Source organism: Trichosurus vulpecula, chromosome 3 (assembly GCF_011100635.1).
Source record: "Trichosurus vulpecula isolate mTriVul1 chromosome 3, mTriVul1.pri, whole genome shotgun sequence".
NCBI classification, from domain to species: Eukaryota; Metazoa; Chordata; class Mammalia; order Diprotodontia; family Phalangeridae; genus Trichosurus; species Trichosurus vulpecula.
The window spans coordinates 204,483,931-204,504,083 of record NC_050575.1 but is presented as its reverse complement, the minus strand read 5'-3'; the positions used below and the strand labels follow the sequence as shown (position 1 = coordinate 204,504,083).

Sequence of the window (20,153 nt, the reverse complement as noted above, 5' to 3'; positions counted from 1 at the left end):
AGGAGGAGGAGGAAGAGGAGTGGTGGTGGTGGTGGGAATGGTAGGAGTGGGAGTGTGTATTCCAAACCACTTATTCTATAGATGAGGAAATTTGCCAAGCACCTATTCTGAAGGAGATATTTGTACTCAGTGAACAGGAAACTGGACTTAGAATCAGTAAGGCCTAGGTTCAAATACCACCTCAAATATTTACCAGCTGTGAGACCTGGGTCAATTTATTTAACTTTCCTATCCCTCAGTTTTCTCATCTGAAAAAAGAAAGGGTTGGACTCAACAGCTTCTAAAGTCCATTTAAGTTCTAAATTTATGATTCTGTCTAAAGCTTTGCTTCCAAAGCCCAGTCCCTGATCTTTGGGAATCCAAACAGGACAGATTCATGTGGTAGAAAGCATACCCGCCTTGAAGTCAGAGACCTGGGTTCAAATTCTGTCTCTGATACTTCTTAGCTGTATGACTGAACAAGAAATTTCATGATCAGAGTCTCAGTTCCCAAATCTTCCCGTTCAGGAATTTTTTTGGAGAATGAATAACTATGAAAATGTGACCAAATGACCTCTAGGTGAGATTTACCAAAAAGCTGCATTTTTTTTAACTCTATCTACCTGGAATGGCAAACTGGGTCGAGTTGGTACCCAGATCTGTAGAGAACCTACACGGTGTAGTGGAGAGAACCCTGAGTCTGTAGTCAGAGGGCCTGAGGTTGGCTCTTGGACAAGTCACTTTGGGCTGCATTTTTCTCATCGGACTCAGTAACCTCTGAGGTCCTTTACAGATCCAAATCTATGATCCTACGTCCTCACCCCTAATGTTAATAATTTCTGTGTCTTCAAGAAGGCTGACCTGGGACCAGAAGCAAAACTAGGAGTAGAGAAGGGAATAAACATTTATTAAGCACCTACTATGTGCCAAGCATTGCGCTAAGCACTTGACAAATATTATCTAATTTGATCCTCACAACAACTCCAGAGGGTAGATGCTATTATCCCCATTTCATAGTTAAGGAAATTGAGGCAGATAGAGGTTAAGTGACTTGCCCAAGGTCACCGAGCTAGGAAGTGTCTGAGGCCAGATTTGAACTCAGGTTTAACTCCAGGCCTAGCATTCTACCCACTGCATTGCCTAACTGCCTCTGGTAGTAGACAGCACAAGCAGCTTCCTAGGGTATGGAGTAGGGTTAGGGTGGGAAAAAAAAGAATATTAAAAAAAACCAACCTGGGCAGCTAGGTGGCACAGTGGATAGAGTGCCAGGCCTGGAGACAGGAATATTCCTCTTTCTGAGCTCACATCTGGCCTCAGATACTTACTAGCTGTATGACCCTGGGCAAGTCACTTAACCCTGTTTGCCTCAGTTTCCTTATCTGTAAAATAATGAGCTGGAGAAGGAAATGGCAAACTTCTCTGGTATCTCCGCTAAAAAAACCCCAAATGGTGCCAGGAAGAGTCAGATGACTGAAAATGAGTGAACAAAAAATAAAATACTACTTTTTAAAAATAAATCTACATTTTCATAAGCATGAAATTGTGCTCTCAATAGCATATATTAGATACTCCACCCAGCTGGGGAGGTGACTATGTGCCAGCAGAACATAAGCCCTGGCAGGTTCTGCCAAGACAAAAGGACTTTAGCTTGGCAATGGATTGCGGGTCTGAACATTAAGGACCAACCATGCTAAATCCAGAGAGCTCATCACCAGGAGGTTGGTCATGTACAGATAAATTTTTAAAGGTCACAGCAACTCATGAATCCATGCTAATCCAACCACCATTCTTTTAAATCATTGGGAAATGACAACGAAGTTTATAAAATAAATGAACATCAATCGAAACATTTAAAAAGAAAGAAGTATAAACAGGTCGAGTGGAGGAGCAGGGAAAGAACACTGGCAAACTTTAGGGGGTGGAGGGAGACTCAAGAAAGGATTCCTGTGGTGCTGTGGAGGAGTTGATCCTTGAAGGTAGGTAATGATTGCAACGCTGGGTGTCCCACAGAGCTCTGTCCTGGGAGCTCTTCTCTTCCTCTTCTATATGATTTCACTTGGTGATCTCATCACCTCCCTTGGATTCAATTACTATCTCCATGATGAGGATTCACAGATCTACTTTTCCTGCTTCAATCTCTCTGCTGACCTCTAATCTCACTTTTCCGACTGCCTTTCAGACATTCCCAATTGGACGTCCTGGGGAAAGTTTAAACTCAACATGTCCAAACAACTCATTGTCTTTCCCCTCAAGTCCTCCTCCCTTCCGAATTTCCCTAGTACTGTAGAGTAAGCCATCATCATCCCAGTCACCCAGGCTCAAAATCCGTCATCCTAACTCCTCACTCCTTCTTACCACCCACCCCGTCTCCCAACACACACATCAATTCTGTTGCCAAGACCTGTCAATTTGACCTTCATAATATCTCTTACATGTCTCACTCTCTCCTCTGATATATCACCACTCTGATCCAGGCTGCCTTCTCCTCATGCTTGGATAATTACAAGAGGTTGCTGGTGGATCTGCCTGCCACAAGTGTCTCCCCACTCCAGTCCATCTTCCACTCAGCTGTCAGTGGGATTTTCCTAAAGTACAGGTGTAACCTTCCGACCCCACCCCACTTAATCAACTTGCTATCACCTCCAGGATCATTTACAAAATCCTTGGTTTGGCCTTCAAAGCCCTTTATAAACTCATCCCCTAACCCCCCCTTACCTTTCCTGTTTTCTTACACCTTACAGTCTCCAAAATACTCTTGAGATTCAGACATTCTTCTCCTGACTCTGGGCATTTTCCCTGGCTGTCCCCTATTCCTGGAATGCTCTCCTTCATCATCTCTGCCTCCTGCCCTCCCTAGCTTCCTTCAAGTCCCATATAAAATCCCACCTTGTAGAGGGGGCCTTTTATTATCTTATTATCTCCAATTTATCCTGTCATATCTTGTGTGTACCTAGTTGTTTACAAGCCGTCTCCTGCATTAGACTATGAACTACTCGAGAGTGGGTCTGTCTCTTACCTTTCTTTGACTCCCTAACACTTAGCACAGAGCCTGACACGTAGTAGGTGTTTGACAGATGTTTCTTGCCTGACTGAGAGGCAATGGAAAGAAAGGAATGCCTCTTGGGCATGGAGTCAGGGGATGGACTGACCAGCTTGAGGAAGACAGTTTGGCTGGAGTATAGCGTGAGCAGGGAGTAATATGCAAAGAAAACAGGAAACCTAGATTGGAGTCTGGTCACAAAGGGCCTGAGCCACTAAGCTGAGGAGTTTGTGTTTTTATTATTAAGAGCAGGGGCTGACAAGCTGGGATCCATAAATCCCAAAGGGTCCCATGGGTAGATTTCAGGTCTGTGAAATTGGATAGGGGGAAAAAATGACATCTTGATTTTCACTAATATTTGGTATCCTTTGTAATTCTAGGTGTTTCGTTTTATGCACTTAAAACATATCAGTAGAAGGAGTCCAGACTGTTTTTACCAGACTGCCAAAGACATGGAGGACATACAAAAAAGTGGAGAAACTCTGGTGTAGAGGTTGTGATCATAGGCATGTGACCCCAGCTCTGAGATGGCAGCAGGGAAGGGAAAACAGGCAGCAGACAGTGGCCTTTGGTCTCCTGCTCAGTGGTTAGAGGGAGGTAAGTGCCTTCAGGTCCAAGCTGGGGAAAGTGGTATTTTAATCCTAGGTACTTCTGCTGCCTGGAAGCCAGGTGGTAACTGGGAGACCTGGGCACAAAGAGAGCAAAGGTGGCCAAAGCAAAATCAGGCCCTGAGAAGCCAGGAGCGATGAGTGGGGAGCTCCGGCCAGCTGGGTCTCCAGGCTGGGATAGTGGCTCCCCCTGCCTCCAGCTACAGGGAGAGGAGCTTCTGGTGGGAGATGGGGAAAGATAATGGATGAAATATAGAAATACAGGAGAAATAGGAGAAATACAGAAAAGGAGAAGGAAGTGGAGGATCGGAGGGTCTTTGATTAAGAAGGGACTTTGGGGGCATTCTAGTCCAATCCCTTTATTTTACAGATGAGGAAACAGAGACCCAAAGAACCAGTAATTTGCCTAAGTTGTAAAAGGGGGAGGAGAAAAGATATGGAAAAGCAGAGAAGATTAGGGAAAGAGGAAAGGGAAGAAAGGGAAGCTGAGGACCTGAGGGCCCAGAGCAGTAGGTAGACTTTGGACATCATCAGTATTGCCAGATTTTGTGCTGGAAGAAATTTTCTGTCCTCAGGGTTATTGTGGGTCGGGGGGCCCCACCTGCCAAGGCCTGAGAGGCTGGACTACTGGAGCTGAATGGATTCTTAAAGATCATTCGAGGCCTACTCCCCATTTTACAGATAGATAAACTGAGGCTCCAAGGAGTAAAGTGACTTGTCCAGGGTCACACATAACCAGAGAAGAGTGAGGATTTGAACCCAGATCTGTGCTTGGTCTACCAAACCATTTAGTTGTCATCAAGAAGTCTTCTCTTTCTAACCTAGTGCTCCCCCGAGGAGAGGGGTAGAATTTCTGGCATGAATTAAAGCCACTGACCAGAACTTATCAAATCTTTTTCACCTCCTGAATGCTGATGCCCTAGGAAGAAGCATGCTCCAAGAGGAAGGGAAGAAAGAAACAAACACAGATGATACAGGTTTCCTTCACAGAGAAAAAAATTTTGGGTTCCAAAGTCAATGCTTCTTAGAGTTCATGACTTTAGAAACTCTGAAAAAGACTATAGATTTCAAGCTGGGGTTTGTCTAGTTAGTCCAATGCCTTTGTTTAAAAATTGAGGACACTAAGGACCCAAAACTTTGAGTAACTTGCCAAAGGTCACAAAGGCAGTAAGTAGCAGAGTCAAGATTTGAACCCACATCCTCTGAGTCCAAATCTAGAGCTTTTTCTACTGGAGCACATTTATCTCCCCTGCTCTTTTCCATAGAGACTAAGAAATAGGAAGCTGACTAGCCTAGAGATGAAGGGAACTGCTGGTCATGAATAGAAGGGCCTCAGCACTATGAATACAAGATGGGAAGAGGCATCCCTTCCCTCTTAGCCTGGTAGGAAGCAGTTGTCCCTAGACTCTCTCTAGTCTAGTCCATTCCCTTCCCTTGCCAGTGGGAACTCTGCCCTTGGATGAGATAAATGTTGTGGCTGCTCTCTGGGCAGAGATTTCCTGGCTTGAATCTGTGGAAAATCTGTTCCGCTGGCCTGGCCCCAAGCCCATGGTCTGCCAGTCTCCCCCACTAGAGTAGATGATTGGGTTCTTGGCTGGCCAGGAGCCTTCCCCTGGGGGTCTGTAGAGTGAGCTCCTGCCAAGGGCTGCTGCCACCTCTCTTAGCAATGGAGTATGGGCTGCCTGTGACCGCAGTCTTCCCTCTTGCCTCCATCCTGCAGGAATCCCTGAGGAAAAGAGAGGAAGGAAAGAAAGCAAAGGATTAACGAGTAATTCAGGGAACAGGTGGAGGAGTGGGGAGACAGAGACAGAGAACCAAATGCCATTTCTGTCCTATACCTCTCCCATCACCCTGAAGCTTCATATGTCACTGAAGGCTAGGAAGGAAGCGACATTCAAGTCCAGATGGAGGAGTAAGCCTCACATCCATATACTTTCTCTTCCCTCTGAATCAAAGGTCAGCCAAAGAGTGCCCATCACCCATTTCTCATTGCAATCTCTGCCTTACCTGCCAAAGGATATGTATGGATTTTAACCCCTCACCTCATTACTGAATTGTAATGGCATACCTCTCATTTATTTCAGGTTTTCTTTTCCTACTTCAGCAGCATTGTACAGTAGGAAGTGCATTGGTACCATGAACAATGAAGTAATAGCAATACCAAACATATATGCACCAAGTGGTACAGCATTCAAATTCTTAAAGGAGAAGTTAAGTGAGTTACATGCTCAGGACCAAACAAGAAATAGAGAGCACTACAAAATATAAAATAAATCATTTTGATTATATTATATATTATATACTATTATATTATCTATTATGTACTATTATATTATATTATACATATTTTGTATTTACAGAAACAAAACCAAAGCAACCAAGATTAGAAGGAAAGCAGAAAGCTGGGAAGCAATCTTTACAGCAGTGTCTCCGATAAAGGCCTCATATCTCAAATATATAGAGAAGTGAGTTATATATAAGCCATTCCCCAGTTGATAAATGGTTAAAGGATATGTACAGGCAGTTTTCAGATGAAGAAATCAAAGCTATTTATGGGCATATGAAAAAAAATGGTCTAAATAATTTTTGATTAGAGAAATGCAAATTAAAACAACTCTGAGGTACCACCTCACACCTATCAGATTGGCCAACATGACAAAAAAAGGAAAATGATAAATGTTGGAGAAGACATGGGAAAACTGGGACACTAATGCACTGTTGGTGGAGTTGTGAATTGATCCAACCATTCTGGAGAGCAATTTGGAACTACGCCCAAAGGGCTAAAAACTGTGCATACCCTTTGATCTAGCAATACCACTACTAGATCTGTATCCCAAAGACATCATAAAAAAGAAAAGGACCTATATGTGCAAAACTATTTACAGCAGCCCTTTTCGTGGTGGCAAAAAAATATTAGAAATTGAAGAGATGTCCATCAGTTGGGGAATGGCTAAACAAGCCATGAAACATACATGAATGTGATGGAATACCATTGTGCAATAAGAAATAGCAAGCAGGCAGATTTCAGAAAAACCTGGAAAGACTTGTATAAACTGACACAAAATGAAATGAGCAGAACCAGGAAAACATTGTACACAGCATCAGCAACATTGCGCGATGATCAGCTAACTATGAATGACTCAGCTCTTCTCAGCAACACAAAGGTCCTAGAGAAGCACAAAGGACCCATGATGGAAATGTTATCCACATCCAGATAAAGAACTGATGGAATCTGAATACAGATCAAAACATACTGTTTTCACTTACTTTATTCTTTTTTGTGGTTTTTTTCCCCTTTTGATCTATTTCTTCTTTCACAACTGTAATACGGAAATGTGTTTTACGTGATAGCACATGTATAACCTATATCAAACTGCGTACCATTTTAGGTAGAGGGAAGGGGAGGGAAGGAAAAAATTTTGAAACTCAAACTCTTGTAAAATTAAATGCTAAAAGTTGTCTTGACATGTAGTTGGGTAAAAATACTATTTTTTTTAAATGTAGGTCCTTCGTTTATTCAATAAGATTTTACAGACTTGTTTTCTAATATTTTTTACCCGAGAGAGTCCATTTTCCCCCACAACAACTCCTGCTGAATTTGCTGAAGAAATTGTACTTTATAGACATCAGCGAAGATATCCTGCCATCCTTTTGCTGAAAATACCAATTATTTGAAGCATAGTTTGGAAAGCGCTGCTAATTGGTGGATGACAAAATTATATTGATTTTTGTTTTCCTAAATCAAAAAATGAAACAAAAAAGTTCTATTTTAAAACAATGACCTCCACAATCATTTTGAATTTATTTCCCTTATATTTCCTGTTATCAATTCTATTAAATTTATATAATTTTCATTGGGCATTATGATATATGGGTGATAAATATTTTTTGTTTTGTTTTTATCTGGCAAAAATTTACTGCCATACTGGTGCTGTTGTGTGAACTATCTCTAATGTCTGGAACCATGTATTACCTATGTGAAATATACCCTGTTTCTTACAAGCAGACTTCAAAATCTTGCAATGATATAGCTGGGCTAATAACAATCTCTCAGTGCCCCAGGTGGCTCTTTAACAGTAAAAATCCAGAACAATTCTGAGTTGGTAGAGGGACTTTCCTGAACAGGAATCAAGGAAATCCCAGGTCTTGACTCTCCTCAAAAAAAAAATTGTTTACACACTTAATAATCTATTCATTAAAGGCATGCAATGAAGCATATATTGAAACCAAAAACCAAAACTGTGTTTTGTAAGACTCCTCATGAAATCTATTGTAAAGTAAAAATTAGAGAGAATGTCTTAGTAGTTTTTAATTCCATATTTGTTCATTATTTTTAATAATAATTTCTAGGAATCTCATACCAGGGGTTAGTCACTTTTTAGATCTATCTACAAATGCTGTGAGCTGCCTGTTCAGAGACAAAATGCTTCTTGGAGGTACAAAGACACTCCTCTGTGAGCTATGGGAACTAAACCTTGTGAACTGTGAAGAGTCGTTAACTGTTTGCCTTGTTTAACTTGGCACTACAGTTTGTACTGATAAAACATGAGTGCACATTTTAAACAAAACCAGGGAGGTGAGGGTCACCTCATTTTAAGCTGGGACAAGGGAAAAGATAACAAACCAAGGAAAGCACACTCATGTAGGGTTTCAATGGGTTTGTGCTGCCACCATTTGAACACAACTGGAAACACACCCCAACCTCATGACACCTGACTGCGTGGCCTCATTTCTCAGGCACTGTGCCCTGGGAGATGGCAGGGTCTGAGCAGTGGGCAGTAGGACTGGCATCAAGGAGCTTCGGCAGGACCAACCAATGAGCCCCCAATTCTGGTAACCCATAGGGATCTAGTGACTCCCCCAGGTCCCATCCCATCTCCATCTGTGCAGCCCCAGGCAAGTCTGCCATTTAGGCTGGATTTAGGGGATGCTGAGAGATTGGCCTCATTTAGACAGCTCTTCCTCACCATCTTCAGTTTTTACAGGCTATTATGGGTGAGATTAAATTACGGGACCCAGCCCTAAAGCAAACTTTATATAACCCTCTGTCTTCATTGGCTGTCTCCCTTCTTTAGAGATAAACAGCCCAAATCAAAAAGCTAATGATTCTCAGTGATGGTCCCACTGTCCTCTATCCTATACAAATCATATGTGGAGCATTGTATTCAGTGCTTGGTACTTTTAGAAAGGCCATTAACAAACTGGAAGGAGTCCAGAGAAGGGCAACCAGAATGCTGATAGGATTAGAAAAGACGCCGTGTGCCTAAACGTATATAGACCCTGTGCTGGATACGCCCAAGTGTGCCAGCACTCTCTGTTCCATGCTTTATACCTAGGGCATCTGAGAATCACTAGGAGGAATTGGAGGTGTTTATCTTGGGAAAGAGAAGACTTAAGGGAGTTTTGATTGATGTCCTCAAGTTTTTGAAGGGCCATCCTAAAAGAGAGATTAGTTGTACTCTGCAATGAAAGGGGTGGGAGTTGGGATAGTTACAGGGGTCTGTTTTGGCTTGATGTAAGAAATAGCTTCCACTTAGAGCTTTCTAATAATGGGGTAGATTGGCCTGGGAAGGCAGTCACAAATCGTCTTCAAAAGGAGACTGGATGTCCACCTGACCTGGAAGTTATAGAGGAGCTTCCCTCTAAGGGATGCACCAAACAGGGTGACTTGTGGGGTTTCTACTCTTCCTGGGGTTCTGGAGCTCTGTAGTCTTGCCCAAGATACAGCCCCATACTCAACCCAATTTCTTTAACTGCTCCTATTTCTCCACCTCCCCAAGACCTCCCCCCCCCCAAAATCCCAACAACAACCCACCCACATCTCTGGAGGCTGCCAAGACAAGAGGTCACAGTCCTGTTAGTATAGGGACCAATCTTTTTATTGATGCACTGGCTAGGCATGATCAGCCCCCAAAAGAAAGCTTGAAGCCCAGCAGGGAAGGGAGAGGCTGATTCCGCATGGGGTCCCAGGACCCAGCAGATGACAGAGCAGAGGATAGGCCAGTGAGCAGCTTTCTCTCTTGAGTTTGTCCAGGTGCTGGTAGGAAAGACGGGTAATAATCAGATCCAGAGACAGCTGGTCCAGAAGCCTTGTGCTCCAGCAGTTTGTCAGGAAGTGCTGGGGGGATCATTGTGACTTTCAGTATAACTTTAAAGAGTCCAGGAGCTCCCAGGATCAGGGTGACTTTTGTTCCAACTTAATGACTCACGTCAAACCTAAGGCAAGAGCAAATATCTTTCCAATTATCCAAAAATGGCATGAGCTGCCTCAGTGGGTGGGGTTCCCCACTCACTGAAAGTATTCAAAAGAAATCATTCAATGAATACACCTGTTGGGGATGTTGTGGAGGAGACACCTGTTCAGGACAAGACGGCCTCAGTGCCAGGTCTGGAGTCAGGAAGCCTCAATTTCCTGGGTTCAAATCTGGCCTCAGACACTTACTAGTTGTGTGACCCAGGTCAAGTCACTTAACTTTGTTTACCTCAGTTTCCTCATCCGTACAATGAGCTGCAGAATGAAATCGCAAAACGATTCCAGTATTTTTGCCAAGAAAATCCCAGGGAGCAGCTAGGTAGCCCAGTGAGTAGAGCACCGGCCCTGGAGTCAGGAGGACCTGAGTTCAAATCTGACCTCAGACAATTGACACACTTACTAGCTGTGTGACCTTGGGCAAGTCACTTAACTCCAATTGCCCTGCCTTCTCCCCTCAAAAAAAAAAAAAAACAAACTCCAGATGGGGTCATGATGAGTCAGACACGGCTGAAACCACTGAACAGCAACGATGATACCTTTCCCTCTCTGGGCCTCAGTTTACCTCCTCAGTGAAGCGGGGATAGTATGTTATGGTGAAGAGAACACTGGATTTGGAGTCAGAAGACTTGGGTTCAGATGGTAGCTCTGCTACTTATCATACCCATGTAGCCTTTGGAAAATCCCATCTTCCCCGAGCTTTGGTTTTCTCTTCTGCAAGGTGAAGGTGTGCTGGGCTAGAAGTTGCCTTCTAGCTCTGAAATCTATGCTTGCTTACGCTCCTGACCTCCTGGGTTTGCTGGGAAGAAAGCGCTTTATGAACCGAAGAGCATCGTTGAAAATGAACCAGGATTATTTTGGGGAAGAGAGGCAGCAGAGTGAAGGGACCTGAGTTCAAGGCGCTAGCTCTGCCCTTTCATAGGACCAATGAGATTCAGAGCTGGAAGCATTCAAGTCCGAGGCATTTATAGATACAGAATGAAGGGCCCGAGAGATTCGGTGACTTGCCCAAGGTCATGCAGGGAATAAGTAGGAGAGCCAGAGTCTAACCCCAGCTCTTTCTCCATTCCTGACACTGTATTAGGTAACTTCTCCTCTCTGAGACTCAGCTTTGCTCCTTAAGCCTTTGCCTCTCTCCTTCACAGAGGCGTTGTCACTATTGTGCTTTGTAAACTAATATAAAGCAAAATACTGAAGTGAGTTGTGACCATGAGGCTGATTCTTTCGTTTCAAGGCCACTGGAAGGCATCCGCCAGGGGACCCCCAATGTAGGAAGTTAGGACAGAGGTGGCAAGTGACTGAAGGCCAGTCCCCAGCTGGAGCCATCACTTATATTCATCTTTAATCATCATTTTCATAAGATTTACATACAATAATAGTTATCATTTGAAATCAATTTACCTATATTATCTCATTTGAGCATCACAATAACCCTTTTAGATGCTATTATTACAGAGGTTAAGTGGCGTGTCAAGGTCACCAAACTAAGTTCAGGATTTGAACTCAGGTCTTCCTGATTCCAAGGCCAGGACACAATCCTCTATGCCACCTTGATGATTGAGCCAAGGATCACATTTGCCTATAGTCAGTTATATAAATCTAGTGACCTACTAGAGGCAGCTAGATGGCTTAGTGGGTAAAGTGCTGGGCCTGGAGTCAGGAAGTTGTTGTTTAGTCATTTATCAGTCCTCATGACCTCATTGGGGTTTTCTTGGCAAAGATACTGGAATGGTTTGCCATTTCCTTCTCCAGTTCATTTTACAGATGAGGAAGCTGAGGCAAACAGGGTTAAGTGACTTGCCCAGGGTCACGCAGATAGCAAGTGTCTGAGGCCAGATTTGAGCTCAGGAAGACGAGTCTTCCTGACTCCAGACCCAGCACTCTATCCACTGTGCCACTTAGTTTCAGGAAGTCAGGAAGATCTGAGTTCAAATGTGGTTTCAGACACTTCTGGCTATGTCATTTTATCTCTGTTTGCCTTAATCCACTGGAGAAGGAAATGGCAAATCACTCCGGTATCTTTGCCAAGAAAATTCCACATGGGGTTTCGAAGAGTCAGACACAACTGAATGGCTGAACAAAAGTGACCTACTAATTCATGGGTGCAAAAACTATTTTTGGAACAAAGTTAATAAAAAGGGTCTCCTTTATTTAGCACTTTAGGTTTTAACATACTTAATTTTCATTACCACCCTGTAAGGTAGGTAATGAGATGTTGTTATCCTCGTTTTACAGATGAAGAAACTGAGGCCCAGTTTGCTTAAGTGACTTGCTCGGAGTCCCAGAGCAAGGCAGGGGCATTGACAGATTTTGGAGCAAGTTCTTCTGGTTACAAGTCTGTTCAGGGAGGCCCCATATATCAGATACTGAAGCAGTAAAGGCTGTAAGTTCTGTTCAGCCTCATCTTTTTTTTTTTCAGAAAAAAAAATGGAAATATAAGTCCAGAGAAAGCTAAATCTTTAGCTTGCTAGAGCTCCCATCCTTGGGAAGCAGCAAAGCCAAGACCCCTCCCTGTTACTTCTTACCATCACCCACCCCCCTGCTCACACAGCTCTTTCTGAATGAATTCTTTCCAGCACCATCTCCAAAGGACCAGAGATCCCAGACCCTGGAGTTAGAGAGAATTTAAGGGTCATGGGAGCCTCCCCCACTAGGAAACTGGGGCTCAGAAAAGTTAAGGGACTGCCTGAAGGCCACATCATGAGGTAGTGATACAAACCCTAGGGGTGTGAATCCCCAAACCTGGGTAGTCTCACTTCACATCCCATTGGACATTTTCTTCTATACCATGCTGTCTGGCTTTCTCGGCCCATAAGGGTTCCCAATGTCCCCTAGACAAGGATTCCCCCTTGGCTCTTTCCAAAGAAAAATATCTGAGGCTGGAAAATGGGACTCTTCCAAAAAGGGTCCAATTCTTTGTTCCCACCTGAATTCTCCCGGCATTGCCTCAAGGCCTTCCCACCACCCAGAGAGCCATAGAATCAAATAAGATAATATTTGTAAAAGCATTTCAGTGCAGTGCCTAACACATAGAAGACCCTAAAAAACAATGGTCATTCCCTCCCTCCCCTCCCCCATAGGACTTTCCCTTTGCCCAGCCCCCTTCCCCTTGTACCCCCACCCACCTCAGTGGCCAGGTTTGACGCAGGAACGGTTTCCACAGCCATTGATACAGCATTTGAGTGAGCCAGAACAATCAGAATCGCCATAGCACTCGTCCTTGCAAATCCCCAGCAAAGAGATGCTACTGTCATTAATAGGGCATTTACCCTTCTTCTCTGGGGAAAGAATGAGAGGGAGCGAAGCTCCTGAAACCTGGAGTCTAGGCAAAGCTCCCTGGCAGATACATAGCCTTAAATCCCCCAATTTAACATTAGAAGAGGATGGGTCTAGTGCAAAAATGATGGGGTTAACATCTGAACTTTCTACCACTTAGAGTCTATTATGAAAACAGCATTCTGTAAATGAAAGGCACCATAGAATTGTGGGGGCACAGTATTAAAATAATAATCTTTTTGGCAACATGTCTAATATTGAAATATGTTTTTGCATGTGTAATGGATATCATATTCTTGCCTTCTCAGTGACTGGGGAAGGGGCTTCAGATAGAGGGAGAATTTGGAACTCAAAATTTTTAAATGGATGTTAAAAACTAATAACCATGAATACTTTCATCAGACCTTACTGTCCTCACAGTCATGATGCCTTCTTGGTATGATTCTATGGTTTCTAGAAGGTACCTTCTACCTATTCCCTGGAGATAGTACTTTTATCCCACAGGTTGAAATGAAACTGAGAAGTTTCAGGAAAGGAGATCCATGGATGGACATTGTCACAGAGAAGCAGAAAGAGAGTCCCTACCCTCAAGGACATTACACTCTAATAGGGGAAGTCAATACCTAAACGGTTATCAGTAGATGACCTGACAGCAAAGCCTCTCCTAGTACAGATCTGGATAGAGGAAGGCACAGGGAAATCATAGGGTTTGTAAACAGAATCCTGGACTGGGAATCCATAAACAAATTCTTGTCCAGCTAGATTATTAAGCAAGTGAGTAGCCTTGGACAAGTCATTTTCCTTCTCTGAATTTTTGTAAAATGAGGAGACTGGACCAAACAATCTCTAAAGTCCTTTTCAGTTCTGCCAGTCTATGCTTTAAATTCTACTCTTTTCTACCCTCCAACACTCTAGGATCTAGGACCATTATTTATAAGGTGTCCAGTACCATCATTTATAAGGTGTGGTTGCTTCACTCCTGGTTCCACTCCTTACTCTCTGGCCCTTCTCCAGAAGTCTTATCCTCCTTCTCCCCACACCTTCCACTCCCCAGCTCCCCTTCAGGTATTATCTTCCCCCATCAGACTATAAGATCCTTGAGGATAGGATTCTCTTTTCTGCTTTCTGCACCCCAATACTTAAAACAATTCCTGGACCACAGTAAAAAATACTTTATCTATCTATCTATTGAGAGTTATCAAAATGGAACAATGAGCACCTCAAGTATTGGGGAGAGGCCCCAAAAGAGGGGGCCAAGGACCATCTCTCCCTCCTTCACAGGGCTGCTATGAGTCAGTCCTGACTATCTTTATCTATTTGCTCATCGAACAATTTTTAGTACTCAGTTTGCAAACCCTGTGCTAAGGTGGGCTTTTCTTATCTCCTCACAGCACAGAGCTGGGCATAGATGGAATAACAACTGTCTGGTACGTTGGATCATGAAATCACAGACTTAAAGCTGGCAGAGACCTGAGAGGTCATCTAGTCCAAACCCCGCACTTTAGGCAATGCTTGCTAGCTCCCAAGAATCCCAGTTCCTAGGAAGGGCTTCCCTTTCCCCAGTATAGGAACTCAGAGATGGAGTTGCCTTGAACATTAAGGTTGGCAAAGAGCCTTCTAAGACCCGCACTCTGATATCTGTGCTTACCGCCCCCAACATCCCCCCACATACATTCACACACTCATGTTTATCAACACAACACATGTACCTACTCTTATACATTCTAAGTTCACCCACACATAGCCCCAGTAACCCTAACCTATACTCAACGCAACCTACATAGATACAGCCACTCATCTAAACTTATACAGGGACCCACAATCATTCACATACACACACATGCACACACACATCCTTGTACACATCTAAACACTCACTCCCACCCACTCCTCTGCATATCTCCTCCACCATTTATTAATATACCTAAATTTCATTTAAAAAAAAACCTCCTTGTCTTACTAGCAGAAATGGGTAAATTCTCCCCAGCTAGGTGAAAAGATGTCCTTTACATTCCCCAGGGCCACCATCAACTAAGGGCGGAAGATCCTACTCGCCCCATGACATGAGGAGACCTAGTCTAGGATGGGAAAAAGGTTCCTGGCCCTAATGCAGGAGCCTACTTCTGACTTTCCTTGCTCCCTCTTCATGCCTTAGTTTACCCATTTTTGCCTTAGAGACAACAGCCATTACCTCTAGGGAGGAGCTTCAGAACCATCTTCTTTCTTTCTTCTCTCCCAGCTCTCTCAGGTCTAATTTTCTGTTGATTTCAATCTCACCCCCAGTTTCTAGTTAACTTATAACTGTCCCTAATTATTTAACTTTGAGAAGGCAGCTTGATGGAATGGAAAGAAAAATGGACTTGAATGGGCTGTAATGGCAACTCTGCTATTACTTGAGATCATAGATTTAAAGGCGGAAGAGACGTTAGGAGGTCCACTAGTCCAGCTTTTTTATGGAAGAGAAAAGGAAGGAACAAAGAGGTTAGGGGTCTTGTAGGGTGTGGGGGGAGGTTCTGCAGGTGTCTCTCCACCCTCCCTAGAAGGAGGAGGAGGAGGAGGCTTCCCTAACTAAAGAGGTTAAGTGACTCGTCCCAGGGTATCTTTACCCCACTTCTTGGAGCCCTTCCCTAACTCTTGCCTATTTTAGCTCCTTTCCTAGCATGCCCCAATCTCAGCTCTTCAGGAAGCCTCAGAGTGGGGATGAAAGATTGGGGGAAATGAAGCTCCGGAGCAAAGGATGGGAACCCAAAAGTTCCTTGGTTCTGAGTATTCAATTCAATCCAGCAAGCATTTATTGAATGCTTATTGTATAAACCAGGTACTGAGGTAAACTCTGGTGAATAGATACAGAAAATAAACTACTCTGGCTGGAAACGAGACAGTCTGGTAATCCCAGAGCTCTCATTTGAAAGTAGGTCCTCTAACTTCAATTCTCTTACTGATTTTGGACCAGTCATTCCCTCTCAGTTTCTTCCTCTGAAAATTAGGGTTAGACTACACGATCTCTACAAGGGAAATGACGCAATCCTGTCCTTTTGTCTTTCCCTCCCCACAACTGGATTCTGATCCAGAGCAGCCAGGTGATTAGGATGCTTCTTCCTGCTCCCAAGGATCAGACTGGGATCTGAATACTTTGCTGTTAGAGTTTGCGGTAGGAGTAGGCAGAACCCGTCGGTTTCAGCCGGCCTGGACGCTTCCCGAACCGCCTCCTCCCGCCCCCCAGGTGTGTCGCCTTGCCACCCACCTCAGGTTTTCTGGGAACAATGTCCCAGCTGTGTGAGCCCGGAAACAGCCACGCACCAGAGCCTAGGGAGGGCTGTACAAGGCTTGCTTGAGAGAAGACAAACCTGGGGCAGGGGAGCGAAGGTTTTTGGGGACTTTGTGTTCTTCCCCCACGCTGGACTCTGAAGGGTTGAGGAGACAGATCTCCTGAAATCATACCCCCGCTCCTCTCAGGGTACCCCCCCCAGACTGAGGAACAGCTGGGTATGAGCCCTGGCTAGGGAGGCTGGGGAGTTGGGGGCCTCCAGAGCCCTGAGAGGCGGGGAAGGGGGAATGGGCAGGTTACCGTTGGGGATTACGCAAAGCGACGCGCATCCAACTGTGCAGCACTTGAGGACATCGGGACAGTCTCCATCGGTGCGACATTCAACCCGGCAGTGTGGGATCTCAAGCACATCTGGGCACACCCCTACCTTTTCTGCTCCGAAGAGCAAAGGGAGGTCAGGGACTGCCCCACCCACCAACTCTCACCTACAGCCCGAAATCCTGGATCTCCGGCTCGAGGTCCAGGATTTCCTTCTTCTCTGCTTCCCGGTACCCCAGGAATCTTATTCTATCTCCAGCTCCCAGGTACTTCACCTGCTGCCTCTGGGTCCCCCATCTCCGGACCCCAACCCCTTTCTACCAACACCCATGGGACAAATCTAAACCCCTGTCCCCCATTTCCATCTCCCTGGGAAGTCAATGCATCCCCGGCCGGCGAGTGGTCCCACAGACTCCTGCTCCCGTCCCCAGGTCCCCATATCAGGTCCAGGGGCGCCCCCTCACCTCCCACCGACCCTGAAGTCATGTTGGATCCCACTCCCTTGTAACCCCTGCCCTCTCGCAGCTTTGGTACTTACGAGTGTCGTTCTGACCGATGGTAGGGGTCGGGCCCAGGAAGGACAAGAAGAAGAGGCTGCCGAAGAACGCCGAGAAGGGGGCGAGCTTGCTGGCCATTGTGGTGCTGCAAGGGATCTAGATATGAACTTCCCGGTGGGGGATTTAAACAGCGAGAGCTTGACGCTCGGGGCGGAAGCGAGGGCGGGGATGGAGCCAGCTGAGGGGAGGGGGACTGGGTGGGGGCAAGAGGATGGTGAAGTCCGGTTGCCACCTCATTCCATTTCACAATCCCCCAAGATCGGGTGTCTTTCTTGGCCCAGGTAGGAACCAGGAAATGCAGTTCTTTGGCCTAGCGGTCTCAAGCCCAGCCGGACTTGGGGCACCCCCAAGTCCCCAGGTCCTGTAACCCCCTTATTCACCCTGGACTGCTGAATTCCATCCTTTGAAGGTTAGAGGAGCTGTCGGGGTATAGGTCCTGGACTCTGGGACTGAACTGAATTGAGTGCCAAAGCACTCCTGGATTCCCGTTCTAGGCTCCTGGGCCTCATTTTCCCCATTACCAGGACCCTTATGGTCTAGGAACAAGGGGAACACTAGAGGAATAACTGGAATAGGGCAGGAGATGGGAAAGAACCCCAGTGGGGAGACTAGAGAGTCTGGCTCCCAGTGGTTTAGTATTTGTGGGGAGTGGGGACACTATCACGTGGTCCTGCCCCACAAGTTCGGGGATCAGCCAGAAGAGTGGGATCAGCTAGAAGAAAGAGCTCAGAAGCTCCTCCCCACCCCCACTTCCCGCTCAGGTGTGCTTAGCCGCTGATTACCTCCAGGGACGCCAGGACATGCCAGCTCAGGGAGGGGCCGTTCCCACGGCAGCTAGGAGGTGACCAAGCCAGGCTTCTGTTTGTTCTGAGGTCAGGGAACAGTCAACATATATGGGGGGGAGGGAGCGACAAGCCCAAGACAGGCTTTCAGCTCCCGGGCAGGGGCACATAGAGGGCAGACACCAAGCCTCCGGCGACCGGTTCTCGCCGGTGGGTTCCGTTTTGTGGGCACTGACTGACCTAGTGGTGCAAGAAAGAGGCCTCTCTCAAAGGGACCCTATTGTTCACCCCTCCTTCTGTGGAATCCCGGAATTTCGGGATTCTCCCCCCCCCCCCCCCCCCCCCCGCCCCACTCCAGAACCCGGAAACCAGACCAGAGCCAGAGGCAACCAGTATTACATCCTCGGTCCTGTCTTACCCGACCCCACCCCTCCAAGATGGGGCGGGGGGAGGGGGAAACAAAGAAGAGATAATGGAGTCCATGGAGTCAGGGTTTGGGGTGCAAAACGCCAAAGAAGTGGTTTACAGGAAGACCAGTAAACTTTCTTTCCACAACCCATCCCTCTCTGAACTCCATCCCGCATTTTATTTTATTTTTTTCAATTTTAACAAATTTATGCCACTTGGTAGCAGTCCCATGGTTTACTCTCTTCGAGCAGCTCCATCTTGGAAAAGATCCTTGAACAAAGGGCATTCCTTCCTTCCCTGACAAACCTTTATTGCCTATTTTGTTCAGGGTACCGTACTCCACGCCTTTCCTTCATAATACCTTTTGTCTAATGACGGATAGGATGCAAAGAGACAACCATAGTACATGCTACGTGATGAATTCCTTAAAGAATTTGTGCGAACTATTTCACTCATTTTCTTCTTGGAAGTTCCTTCCAAGCTGTATATTATATTGCAGCTTGGGCAGACGTATCATGCACTTCTCCTTTACCCTTTGTGCAATACTTCCTTTCGGTTCTTCAGACTGTGTGTCTTATAAGACCAGTAGAATGTTGTCGTTAAAAAGATGGGATTCAGTTTCTAGCCCGGGATTGTTGAGGTGATAATCGTGTTATACTCTGTCCAGGTAGGAGCAGATCTGCAGTATTGTGTTCAGTTCTGAGCACATTTCAGGAAAGACTAATAAACCAGAAAGCATCAAGCAAGCAAGTCACCAAGACAAAAAACATTTATCAAGGAGCCTACTAAGTGCCAGGTTCTGTGTTAAGCACTATATATATGAGAGTGCTTATAAGAATATATAAGAGGAATGAAACCATTCTTACTCTCTTAAATGCTTACTTTCTAATGGAGGAGCTACAAGTACATATAAAAATGAACATAGCATAAATATAAAAGTTGATAAATATGTATATATACATATACACACACAAAACAGTAGGGGAGTGAGGACACTAGCAGTTGGCAGAATCAACAAAGATATTGTGCAGAAGATGGTGCCTAAGATGCATCTTAAAAGGAGAGAGTTACTCTGTGAAGCAGAGATTAGTAAACAGAGCATTTTAGGCATGGAGGATGGCCAGAGAGAAGGCAGGAGATGGTGTGTGAGTGAAGGCATGTTTGGCTGGATCACAGAGTGAGGAAAAGAAAGTAATATCCAATAAGACTGGAAATGATAGGGGCCAGGTAATTTGGGCAGCTAGGTGAGGCAGTAGATAGAATGCCAGGCCTCAGACACTAACCGTGTGACCTTGGGCAAGTCACTTGACTCTGCCTCAGTTTCATCATCTGTAAAATGAGCTGGAGAAGGAAATGGCAAAACCACTCCAAGATCTTTGCCAAGAAAACTCCGAATGAGGTCATGAAGAGTTGCGCATGACTCAACAGCAGCAAATATAAGATTTAAAAAGCTAAACAGGAGAGCACATATTTTATCCTAGATAAATAGATCAATAGAGTGCCCTCAGAGCTTGTTAAGTAGGGAAATGTCAGGGTCAGAGTGATCAGATCTGATTAAATGGCCTCTGAGAACCCTTCCAGCTCTAAAGAGCTATAGCTTGAAAGTCCTTCAGAGACCATCTAGCACAACCCTTCATTTTATAGATGAGGAAATTCTTTCTGTTAAT

The 20,153-nt window shown here is 45.1% G+C and overlaps 1 protein-coding gene across 1 annotated transcript; it reads right to left on the bottom strand.

Annotated features, from left to right (window-relative positions):
* Positions 1–9,499: 9,499 nt before the first annotated feature.
* On the bottom strand, positions 9,500–18,168 carry WFDC2 (WAP four-disulfide core domain 2). The gene is made up of 5 exons (XM_036752194.1): positions 18,079–18,168; positions 17,278–17,381; positions 16,722–16,853; positions 13,003–13,155; positions 9,500–9,843 (listed from the first exon to the last, which is right to left on the bottom strand). The coding sequence occupies exons 1-4, from the start codon at positions 18,096–18,098 to the stop codon at positions 13,004–13,006; spliced, it is 408 nt and encodes a 135-aa protein (XP_036608089.1). The 5' UTR covers positions 18,099–18,168; the 3' UTR covers positions 9,500–9,843; position 13,003.
* Positions 18,169–20,153: the final 1,985 nt, after the last annotated feature.

Bases quoted from the DNA above. Each gene is read 5' to 3' on its own strand.
- WFDC2 (XM_036752194.1), bottom strand. From the start codon at position 18,098: ATGTCCTGGCGTCCCTGGAG. The intron at 17,382-18,078 runs GTAATCAGCGGC...GATCCCTTGCAG, and splicing joins ATGTCCTGGCGTCCCTGGAG to CACCACAATGGCCAGCAAGC. The intron at 13,156-16,721 runs GTAACCTGCCCA...TTCTTTCCCCAG, and splicing joins GCTTTGCGTAATCCCCAACG to AGAAGAAGGGTAAATGCCCT.